The 12,343-nt window shown below is 45.2% G+C and overlaps 2 protein-coding genes across 2 annotated transcripts; one reads left to right on the forward strand and one right to left on the reverse strand.

Annotated features, from left to right (window-relative positions):
* Window positions 1–603: 603 nt before the first annotated feature.
* On the forward strand, window positions 604–5,062 carry LOC127334868 (uncharacterized). Its single transcript, XM_051361406.2, has 4 exons — window positions 604–776; window positions 911–1,031; window positions 1,312–4,478; window positions 4,596–5,062. The coding sequence occupies exons 2-4, from the start codon at window positions 987–989 to the stop codon at window positions 4,597–4,599; spliced, it is 3,216 nt and encodes a 1,071-aa protein (XP_051217366.1). The 5' UTR covers window positions 604–776; window positions 911–986; the 3' UTR covers window positions 4,600–5,062.
* Window positions 5,063–6,150: 1,088 nt separating this feature from the next.
* LOC127334869 (uncharacterized) lies at window positions 6,151–11,851 on the reverse strand. Its single transcript, XM_051361407.2, has 3 exons — window positions 11,472–11,851; window positions 7,018–7,128; window positions 6,151–6,621 (listed from the first exon to the last, which is right to left on the reverse strand). Exons 1-3 carry the CDS (start codon window positions 11,586–11,588, stop codon window positions 6,382–6,384), a joined length of 468 nt encoding a protein of 155 aa, XP_051217367.1. The 5' UTR covers window positions 11,589–11,851; the 3' UTR covers window positions 6,151–6,381.
* Between the last annotated feature and the right edge of the window lie 492 nt (window positions 11,852–12,343).

The raw sequence follows: 12,343 nt of genomic DNA on the forward strand, positions 1-12,343 counted from the left end.
TTGTCGTTTAAAACTTAAAACATTTTGAATTTTCAAATTTGGAAAAGATTCCGCTGACATCAGCTGGCACATGCATGCAGAACTTTCCATATATAGTAAATTTGGTCATAATTTTTTTACCAAAAAAGAAAATTTTACCATAAATAGAATTCCGAGCTTTACTAAAAATAGAAATTTCTGGTCTAAAAATAACCGCTCAAGTTGATCGCTAGCTAGGGTTGCCCCTTAACAATGTTCACGCAAGTGGCTTGATCCCCCTTCATATTTTGCTTTCAGCGCAAATGGAGATGAGTAGAACAGCATCCGTTGCATGCCTGCATCGCACGAGAGCTGGGGCTTCGACGGCGAGCATATGGCGTGGGACGTCCGATCGTGTAGCTTTCTCTCATTCGTAGTAAACAGTCCATAGCCGTTACCGTACAGCCAGCGGTAGTCACAAACTAAAATTTCGCAAGGCTCTTTGAGTCATCTTTGGGGAAAAAAGAAAGAGAGAAAAGAAAGGGAAATGTGGACGTCATTATGCGCGCTTTGGCTTTGGTAAAGAGAAAGGGAAATGTAGCAGCAGGCAACAAAGGATTCACAGCCAGGAGAAGTCTAGGGAGACAACAAGCAAGGGATCGGTCATAGACACTTTGGCGTGGTCCGGCCGGCCGGAGGCTAAACTTCAGAGAGCGCAAGCGACAGACCATATTGCTCCTGCGCACCATATTACTAGAAGCAGATCACCTGTGCTGCTTCCAATTGTTGAAATCAAGAGGCGGCTACCTATTGTTGAGGTACGCACTTTCTGATGTATGAAACCTTGTCATGCAGCATTCATCCTAGAATGGAACTGCAGTGTTCTTTTTTTTGGCCGGGAGTGCCTTTGGTATACAAACTTACGCTGTTATCATTTCTCTTGTTTATCTAGGAAGTTGCCAGAAATCTTCCGGTGATGGGTTAGATGGATTGATTAATTCGCTGAAGCTCTTCGTTCTTGGTCTTCCATGGAGGAAATAAGTCAAATAACCGACCCGGAGGTTGATCTACCGGTATGAAACATTGTGCAGTAGTGCATTTTTCCTTCATTGAATAACAGCACATGACTTTCTTTTCGCATTTTTCCTTCATTGAGTAACAGCACATGACTTTCTTTTCGCCAGCTAGACTTTGCTTTTACCCAGATGTAAGCAGTCGATCTAGGAGAGTTCAAACACCCACTCGTTTGTTTACTGACACGCCCATTGTTCATTCATATGCTCAGACTATATATTGATATAATTTTACTTAATATTCATAGATGGTCTAACTAAAGCGCGATTTTTTCTCCAGTGGGCCAGTGCCACAGATGTTGACGGTGCCACAGAGGCAATAATTGGGTATATTCAGAAAATGGTGGATCAAAGAGTCTTCTATTTTCAAGCATGGAGTGGACTTGGGTCATCCTCTGTTCTGAGATCCATAGCAGAATTGCTTCCTTCTAGGAGAGCCATTCCAAAACTATGCTTTGACAGGATAATTCTTATAGATTCTTCAGAATGGAGAAGTAGAAGATCATTGCAGAGGGCAATTGCAGAGGAACTGAAACTTGATTGCTCGACAATGGCTATTATAGATAAGCAGGATGAACAGGATGACTTTTATGGAGTTCAGGAAAGATCACGGGGTGAGATAGCAGCTGTGTCAAGAAAAATTAATCATATTTTGAAGGATAGTAGATTTGTGATGCTTTTCCATAAGGGGTGTGATGACGAGATTGATTTATATGGCTTCGGTGTTCCTCAATTTGGCAAGTTTGAAGACAACCTTTTGATATGGACATCTGGGAGGAGGAGGTTGATCTTTAAAGAAAACGACAGGGTGACACGAGCCATTCTGGAGGTTTATGAGGGGATAGTGAATTTAACGAATGAACAATTTTATGCAATACTGTGTAAAGAGGGAGCCATCATAGCTCCAGGCATCGACCCTACAGTGGTCTCAGATTGTTTTTTGTACAAACTATTACTGCATATCAGCTTTCTTACCACCAATAAATATGATTGGGCTGGTCATGCTTTCAATTGTTGGATATGTGATGGGATACTGCAAGTGGACATATCAAGGGAGATAAGTAATGTACTGAGAAGAAAGATAAGTATGGAGTGTGATGATACTGTACTTGATTACATGCTTAGAAAGTTCAAGAAATATTTGAAGCTTCCTTTTCTGAGAGTTAAAGATGGTGATGTATATGAAGAAGGACCATACCGTTGGATTTCAATGACATCGAAGGATACAAAACTACATGGTATGCAAATTGTTCCTGCACAGACATCATCTTTCTTCTTGGAATTTGAGAGATCTGAACCACTGCTAGCATTGCCAACTGGTTTGTTTGAACATTCCAGCATCCTTGGTGTGCTAATCCTTTGTTGTTGCGCCTTCAATTTTGCATCACCTCCTTTTGTAAAATGTCACAGCCTGAAATTCCTTGGACTAGACCACTGTACTGATAACAATACATGTGAAGTAGAAGATCATACTGAGTGGGTATGTTTGTATTTGCTGAGGGTGCTAGACCTACATTTCACAAAATGGAATGAGATCTTATCTATAGAAAATATTGATCTGATGACCAACATCAGAGAACTAAATATAGAGGGATTCATTTGTTGGCAATACACAACCCACTTACAAGGTCGGCTACCTAACCTTGAGAGGCTCCGAATAATCAAGCCAGGATCTGAACCCGAGATTTCATTAGACACAAGCAATTCCTTCCTTGGCAGGACAAAGCTAGAGATACTTGATTTGTCGGGCAATAGTAATATGGAGGTTCTACCAAGCAGCCTATCAGAAGTGAGTAGCCTTGATGTGCTTGTCCTAGATGGTTGCACTAAGCTTCAAGATGTTGTGCCTGATGTGCTCCCTCACTTGCTACGGTCATTCAAACTTGATGCTTATGGGCCGCCAAGTCGACGGATACCAAATGTTGAGCAACCTATGGAACATATCAGTTCATCCACTGGATCAAATAAAAATGGTTCCAACAATATCTCTAGAATCTCCCTACAAGGTTGCACAAGGTTGGATAGTCTATTCCTGCGCGGGCTACCAAATCTGGTCGAGTTAGACCTCTCCGGGAGTGCAATTAAAGTTCTTGACTTTGAAACCATGGTGGTTGAAGTTCCAGGGCTCAAACGGCTATTTCTTCTAGGATGTGAGCACCTTCGTGCAATAGGATGGGGCAAACTGTGGATAGTGTATGGCACAAAGCTTGACCTGGAATTATTATGCATAGACACACGAGCTGGAACGGTGCGTCCTCGGCCACCCCTTAGCAAGAATAAACCCTTACGGTTGCAGGTGCATGCTGTTGTTGAGGATGCAAGGCTTGCTTGGTCCCTATGCCCTCCGATGATTATGGGAGCACGAGATGACGGCCTTAAGGAGGTTTATTTTAATATCCATGTCACATCCTCACTTGTACATAACGGATCTGTTCAACTCAGAGAACTCTGCAAGAAGAAGACTAGCATGCACGGTGATCAAGTGAGCATGCAACTATCTGGTATACCTCCAGGAAGCCAATACAAGGCTGTCTTTAGCGTGGTTAGCGCCGTCCCCCTTATGCAGGGTTTTCCAGAACCGCCGACTAGCAACTTGGACTATCATATTGAGATCGGTGAAGGAGGCCGCAGCTTGGAGAGCGCACTGGACGGACATAATAATTATGATATTAACTATAATGATTGTAACTTAGCTTTTATAATGAAATGGTTTGCGGAGTCACTGCATGTGCATGATGTCTCGGTTAGTGGTAGTATGCCCATGGGATATTGGAACATGCTCAAGCAGTGCCGCATGGAGAGGTGTCCCAAGTTGGGTACCGTATTCCCTTGGGGGTCTCAAGGGAATAGTTCGGGGTCGTCTGGATTTGAAACACTGGAGACTTTTTGGGCGTGCGATCTCCTGATGGCCCGCCAGATTTGGAGTAAAGGTTCGCACATCAATGTAACGAGTACTAAAAGCTTCAGAAACCTGCAGCACCTACACCTGAGCTCCTGTCCCAGGCTCCAGTTCATGCTCCCCGTCTGGGTCTCTTCTTTCCCCAGCCTGGAGACCCTTCACATCATCCACTGCAGCGACCTCAAGCACATCTTCGTGCTGGACGGATGGTACCCCGAGGAAATAGCCACCAACGGTGTAGCGTTCCCGAAGTTAACCGCCATTTACCTTCATGACCTGCCAACGCTGCGGCAGATATCCGAGATGATGATGGTTGCGCCCATACTGGAGACCATCAAGATCAGAGGTTGCTGGAGCCTGCGCCGACTGCCGGCTGTGAACAAATCCCGTGGTCCAGGCATGAAGAAGCCGACCGTCGAGATCGAGAAGGACGTGTGGGATGCGCTGGAGTGGGACGGCGTCGAGGCCGGCCACCACCCGAGCCACTTCGAGGCACCGGTGCACTCGCGCTACTACAAGAAGAAACTGCCCAGGACATCCGTCCTCAGGTATACTCGTCGTCTGCATATTCATGTTTCTTTGTCAGTTCTATTACTGAATGCATACTCGGAGTTAGCTTAGATCAGATGCTCACCCTTCGTTTCTCCATCTCTCACATTGCCTAGGTGATTCCTGCACTTCATCGAGATGTGTTTCTTCCATGGGGATAGCTTGCTGATTCAGAGTGATGGATGCTCCTGCGGCTGTATGCGTGTGGGTTGCTTGTGTGCTTTGAAGGAGAATTCCAGGTGTGGTGGCCATCGATCAATTGCTTTTAACTACGTACGTACTATCGTGTGTTGTGTCAGGTGTGAGCTTACGGTGGCTCTAACCTCATGTGTGGCTTTGAAATAAGAGGCAGTCTGATTCGCGCCTGAGTACACACTGGGCTGGCTGATATGTGTGGTTTGCGATTGAGTGTTTAATGTGTGTGTGTGCCTGCGTGCAACTACTTATCTGAGTGTTTAATGGGTGTGTATCTGAAGTTCTGAACTAAGAAGCAGTTTGTTTGTGTGCATCGAACTTTGGTGCATCTTTTTTTTTTGCTGCATCTTTGTTTGGTGTGGTTTTCACATTAGCAACAGATATATATGTGTGCCGGTTGTTGCATTTATCTGCCCGTTTATGTTACATGCAGGATCTATTTCTAGTTTCTGGTTTCTAATTTAAGTAGAGTCACTACCAGTGCAATCAGATCGTGCGTAAATATAACTTCAGCTTGCACTATATTTGTGCTACATGTTTACATGAAGGAAAGAAGAGAGAATGATCTGAACTTCTGAAATACATAAAAACAAAGTTGAGTTGTACGGTCATGTTATGCAAGAGTAGCTCCTTCCGCTGCTTCCTCCTGTACGAGAAATCTGCTATCCGTACGTTGGCGTCCGTCATCATCGTGACCACCTCCTCCCTCCTTAAGCGCTGCAAATGGAACTCGTCAGGGGCCGACTCATCTCCCGATTTCCTATCTCTTCTCCCTCAACTTCTCTCCCGTCACCACTCCGGCACTCCCCATGGCTCTGGTCTTTTGATGGAAGGGAAGAATGGTCTAGTGATACACGGTGGTGGGTTTTTTCAGCCCGGCCCAGCCGCCTAGTAGATGGAGACGCACATTGTTCCTGTGTGAGCATTTTGTTTAAATCGTTGAGCTAACCGTCAAGTTTGTTTGTGACTTGTATGCGTCCATCAACTGAGATGAGTGTTCCGAATGCTTATTAGGGAATAGGGATGTATCCATTGCCTGGAAGCACTGTTATCTACGATATCCTTCAAAAAAAAATCCCACAAAAAAAATACGATAAGTTGGAACATCAGTTGGGTCTCTTTCCGGTGCATGATAATCTCAGGTTCATTGCTAGCTCAAGTACAAACCCTCCGAGAGAAGATAATGTACATCTTTTCTGCATGCCACATTGTCACTGAACCTGATTGTACGTATCCATGGCCTGGAAGTGGCCTGGAAGCACTGTTATCTATGAACCTTTGTAAGTTGGAACATCAGTTGGGTCACTTTCCAGTGCATGGGAATCTAAGGTTCATTGCTGGCTCAAATAAAAACCCTCAGAGAAGATAAAAACGAAAGAATAACATAATGGGCTGATACTAGCATCTCCATAGATATAAAAACATAGTGACGCTTCCCAAGTAAAGTTGCATGTCCGACCTAGGACCAGACTCAAATTTTGGTTACACACAAAGCTTCCATGATTTACCATCTTGTACAGGAAACAAAATGAGTAAAGAACTCTGCTCACAGAAAAAAAAAACAGACCCTCATAGGTCCAAAATTGGCAATTTTGTTGAGCAGCCATGCTTATTACCTGGCCCCACAATAAGACTGTAAAGATTAAAGAGTTCACGTGCAGCTAAGAACTTGCTTACCAGAAATAAACGATCAACACTGGCCAATATCTATTTCCCGGTTTCTTGTTTTGGAAGACTTTCAGCTGCTGTTTCACTCGCTTGGGTGTCAATAGGCTTTGCGGCAGTGGACTCAGCTGTCCTCATCGCGAGCTCTCTTTGCATTTTTATTTGGTCTCGCATTACCTTTGCCATCTCCTTCGCCTGCGCCTCTTCTTTCTCCATTTGCATGTTCGTTATCATCTGAGCATTCTTGTCAATCGGGTTGAAAATTTTCTCTATGGCAGTTTCCTGATAATTAAGATGAAGAACGAATTACGAGTTAGTACACAATTGTGTGCATTGTACAAGTGGCATTTGTGTTAAATGCCAGTGATCCTATACCTATAATACTGAACCAGAAACATAAACAAAAATACAAGTCTATTTTGGTAGTTGCAGAACAAGCATGTTTCACATCAATCGAAAGTAAACAAGCCAATGTGCTGTTCTCCAGAGGCTGACAACATGATCGTCAAATTCTGTTTATCACTTGTGAGATTGCGCATAAACTAGTAAATAACATCTATATATCCGTATCTAAAGAAAGTTAAGACACTTATTTTTAGTATGGATGGAGTAGAATGCAGTACACATTTCCTAGGCAAGCGTTGCATTTAACCATAAATATGTGGTACAGTGTCTTACAGCTTCTTCGAAGTGCTGTTTGAGAGCTTGCATCTGCTGAACCACTTGACGAACCTCTGACAGAATAATTTGCTCTGGCTGTTTCCTCACTTGTTCCTTCCTAGCCTGAGCCTGAATAACAAATACTGTAGTTTAAGTGCTATCGCAATTGAATACAATATTGGTTCTCAGAAAAATGAATATGAATACATAAAGGATGGACGGTGATGTAACCATAGATAATCAAACCTACTTACAACTGGAAAATAATGGTTTTTTTGCAAGCTAGTTTAGTAGTTTCCTGATACTAGCTTAAAATTTTGCAGTGAGCAACCGTGCAATACAAATTCTTTAAATTTGCGACAGTATATACAAGCATGTCACAACCGAGGACTTCATGATTTCGCTAAACTTAGAATGCATAAGTTTAGCCCTAAGTTGCACCTAAATATGGCAGGAAACACAGCTTTCTGAGATTTATTAAAAACCCAGTTATCTCATATCTCTACTGTGTATTCCACATAACCAACACCACTTATGACAGCTGGTACCAGTATACCCTACAAAGGTACAATATAAGTTTCCTTTATTATAGTTGTAGGTAAATTTTATACAATAAGCATAATTTGGAACATTGAACATGCCCTTTGCAAAATAGCACAAAGATCATTGCCAAACGAACTAAGTTGCCTGACAACCATTTCCAAGTCATAGTAAAGTTGATCAAATGTTCACCTGAAAATTTCAAATCCTCTACCTTTTGTAATTATACTTTCTCTGTACAGTTGTACTATACCAAAAATGTATAAAAAAACATGCAGTAGAGTCGTACTGTTTTCAGAAAAAAAAGATCAAATCTAACATTTAGCTGCATATATGAAATAAAGAAATCTATCATGAAAAAAGGCGAGCAGTAAACAAAGCTACTATTCACTGAAAATTGCCCCTTTTCTGTTTCTCCGATTGTAAGTCTTCACTCAAATATTTTGCAGGTGTCATGCACCTGATACACTCTAACAACGAAAATAACACAAGAATCAGGATAGCGACTCACCATAAGACAGTTCACAAGGACAAATGCCTTCATATCTTTGGTTTATGATAAAAATATTGTTGACACAGAAATACAAATGTTAGATATCTTCTAGTGAGTTCCTAACCATTTGAGTCCAAACAAATGTCAGACATGACAAATCGACCTAGTCAGAAATGGGATATGTGTTTTGAGTTCCATAAAAATGAGCAAAGTTATTTTCTTAGCATCCATATTTCTTTTTCTAATGAAGGGCGGGCCTGGTGCAGCGGTAGAGCCTCACCGCCTGTGACCGAGAGGTCCCAGGTTCGAGTCGCGGTCTCCTCACATTGCACTTCGTGAGGGTAAGGCTTGCCACTAACACCTTCCCCAGACCCCGCACAGTGCGGGAGCTCTTAGCACTGGGTACGTCCATATTTCTTTTTCTAATAGTATTAAGCTATTCTCATTTGCAGCCATGTCGAACAGCCTAAAGGGAAAATTGGGTATGTACCATTAAAAGATCCACTCTTTAGGTTTATACCATCAAAAGCTTCTTGTTTAGGTTTGTACCACCGAAAGGTTGCAGCGTTATTGGTTTTGGCCACTCCGTCTGCTTCCGTTAGGAAGATCTTTTTTTTTGGCTGATTAATTGATTTAACTATTTACCTTCCCCTGTGGAGGATTCCCTGGCTCTGCTCTTCACCACGAACTGAACCCACGAGCAGAGTTCACAGGAGAAACCCCGACCACCCCATTGCCTTCCCCGACGGTGCCAACCGCGTCCCCGAGCCCATCGGAGGATCTCCTCGGTGGCACGCCTCGATCCCTACCGAATCGTGCCCCCAGAGGCATGGAAAGAAGGGGCCCGTCCGGCCGCCCGAGCAGCCTGCGAGCTCGCCGAGCGATCGGCCGCCACCGTCGCACTTCGTCCAGTCGTCCTGCTCGGAGGCCGCCGAGCGCTTCTTCCGTCTCCGGCACGACTCCGACGCCCGTGCTCGTCCCTGACCACCCCCTGCGTGTTTTTGCTGCTCGTTGGGAGGACCCTCCTGGACTCCTGGTGCTCAACCTGGGTCATCTTCTGTTGTGAGATGTTTTCATGATGAAACGGAACCATGGTCATCAGTAACGGAGACTTCACAGAGATGGTAAGAATCAAAAGTATTGCAACCTTTCGGTGGTACGAACCTGAACAAGAAACTTTTGATGGTATCTATACCTAATAATAAAGGAGCTAAGGTTTCTGCCAAAAAAAATTGTCCAACATTTTTTAGACGGTTTTGCCCTCCCACCAAATCGCATATTATGCACCGATGCCATCAAAATAACGCTTCATGGTTCCTTTTCCTGCGTCGCTGTGCTGGTTTTCCTCCGAACTGGGCCTGTCCAACTAATTGTGGGCTGGGTCTCTATTGGACAAAGAGAGATCGTGTGGCATCCAAACTCCGCCCGGAACCTTACATATATACTGGAGAAAACAATCCCCCAAGTCCACGCAGCAGCCGCCGAAACCCTGCCTCCTTCGCCGGAACCTGTCTCCGCTGCCATCGCGGCCGCTGGACGCGGCGCCATTGAAGAACGTGGCAATGGCAGAGCTCAAGTCACAGGTGTTCTCCGCGCTCGTCAAGCTCGTGGACGGCAACACACAACACATACTAGATCGCTTGATCCGCTCGCCACCGTCTCGCCGCGGCTGCATAAAACGCATCTGGCTCGGTGATGCAACGACCTGGCCTCGAATTTGTATCAGCCAATCTCGATGGCTAAGGGGCCCTCCCCCACCAGAAGCTGGTTACTGGGAGAGAATTTAGAAGCGCCGTCTTCTTCTTTGGGCGTCGCGGTTGGATAAGCTAGGCCAACGGGAAGAGCACGCCCTCCACATATGTGGGCTACACCATACCCGGACTCACAGGAGGTAAGTGGAGACAGCTGGGGAGGGCGCTGTCGTCTATGACCGAAACTCACATAAAGTTGGGACCGAGAGAACCACCCGCCGTAGTTCCCCAAGCCCCACACAACCACAGCGGCACCAGCGAGAGTTCTTCTGTCATCTACTCTCCATCGAGACGTGCATCAGAAAAATTGTTTCCTCGATCAGAGATTCAGAGCCGATCACGTATGGAACGGAGCGGTGACCAATCCTATATACTCCATACGACAGAGCTCACAACAATTCAGAGCGGTGACCATATAGTTTGGACAGAGAAGATACGACACGCCAGGGCACCGAGCCGACCGGTCACACGATATCCGGCCATGCTAGCAAGCTTCGTATCATCCCGATTTCGTGGTCGATTTCAATCTCTGCTGCCGCTAACAACATCAACCGTATGTACTACCAAAACTTATTGGCTGCTCGATGTGAAGTAAAATGTTGCAATCCGGAGGAGAACGGGAACTATCAGCCGGCGCTGTGGTACACTCGAAATTAGTCTGACAATGCGTGCTCCAAATCCTAAGATACACTGCTTCAATGGTGGCACACATCTAGACTGCAACTTCCCAAGATAATGTAGTGGAGGATCTGGAATCAACGTAATGCTCGTGGCTAGAAGATATTACGTCCGTTCCAAAATACAAGTTTTTTTTATACAAAGTTAAACTAGCTTCAGTTTTGCACGAGCTAGAGATTTACTATGAAGTCGCAATAAATATTTTTCATTTACTATTCCTTGCCATGCGTTGATTTATGTTTGCTGCCTTCTATACAAATATTACACATTTTGCGTACTTAAAAAATTATGTTTTCCATTTTCACATTGGTCAAAAGTTTGCATCCTTTAATTTTTTATCTACTTTCAAATCCGTACAGTAATTTCCGGTATCATCTTTCGCTAATCCACCGGGATAGTTCTACATTTTAGTTTTAGAAGGGTTTAATTTCATTTATGACTATGTTAGAAGCTCTCGACGATGGCACTACCCACCCTGATCAAGTTTCCATTCAAAACGCTCCAAAAATAAGCTGATTTGTTACTGTGAAATTCTAAATCGCTAATCGTAAAAAAGAAAAAACAATCCGTAGCAACGCACGGGCAAATGTCCTAGTAAACCTAAAGAGTTTATCTTTTAATGGTACATACCCAATTTTCCCCAGCTTAAATAGAAGAACACGGCTTCAGTTTAACACAAAGTGTCACTCCTACTGAAAGTAAGACAAACTACACATATGGTTAAGGTGTCAAGTGGGATCCCACGCAAGTCCCACACATTTTGCCTTTTCTAGTGAAAATTTTGGATCCACTTGTCACCCTACACATGGAGGTCAACCCTATCCTATTTTCCAACAGATTTACCAAATAAAAGAGCTATGTAAAAGATTTATTGTCGGACTTAACATGCGACTGGAGACTTGCAAGGCGAAATTGCTTGGTTATACCAGTAAAATGTTGTTTCCAGAACATTGTAGTAGAACAGATGGACACATCATCCAGGAAATGGCCGGCCCCAAGAAAAGCCTTACCTGCTCGAGCCGCTGCTGCAGCTGCAGCCTGTAAGATCGGATCCTCCTCTGCTCGTAGCCGGACATCACCCGTACCACGAACCACGCCTTCCTCCCGAGCTGCACCAGCTTATCCATGCCTCCGTGAACCAGCAACACGCGCCGCGGCGGAGGCCCACCTGATCCTCTCCGAGAGCCGACGAGGAGGCCCGATCTAAGAAATCCTCCGAGATCTAGAAGCGCGCGAAGAGGTTTCGAGGCCTGCCGGAAACACCCCGACGGACGCTTGCGTTTCCGGGAGCACCGGCGAGCGCGGAGGCGACGGGCGATCGCCGCCGAAGAGCGAGGCAGGAGTGGGGCGGCGCGTCGCGGAGCGGCGGCGGTGGAGAACGGGGGAGGAGTGGGCGAGTCCTGGTTTCCCTTTGACGAGTGGGCGAGCTTCTCCTATTTGCCGCATACTTCGTGCATGCATCAACTAGCGGTCGCTAACGAACAACCTAACTGGGCGCGGCCCATTTAGAGCATCTCCAGCCGTTGGGCTCTCAAGGCCGAAATCCGGCGCTAAATAGATGTAAATTTTGGTCCGAGGGATCCATATTCCCTGCGGCTATTCTAGGGTCGCCTACTGACGCTCAACCACCGCGTAAATAGCAACAGTGCAATTGCCAGTAAGGAGAACCGTCGTAGTGGTAACTGCGTCGATCGACGCATTGAACCGCCGTAATGGACCGCGGAGTGGTCTGGGGAGCCCAAACGCCTCGTTGGGGAATCGTCGCAGTGGTTTCGACGCGCGAACCGCCGTAATGGAGCACGAACTTCGCGGAAGAGCAACCGCCGCTCTCTTCGTCGATAGACCCCTACATATATGTTTTCCCATCTACAACCAGCTGGTG

This window comes from Lolium perenne, chromosome 2 (assembly GCF_019359855.2).
Source record: "Lolium perenne isolate Kyuss_39 chromosome 2, Kyuss_2.0, whole genome shotgun sequence".
In the NCBI taxonomy this organism is placed as follows: Eukaryota; Viridiplantae; Streptophyta; class Magnoliopsida; order Poales; family Poaceae; genus Lolium; species Lolium perenne.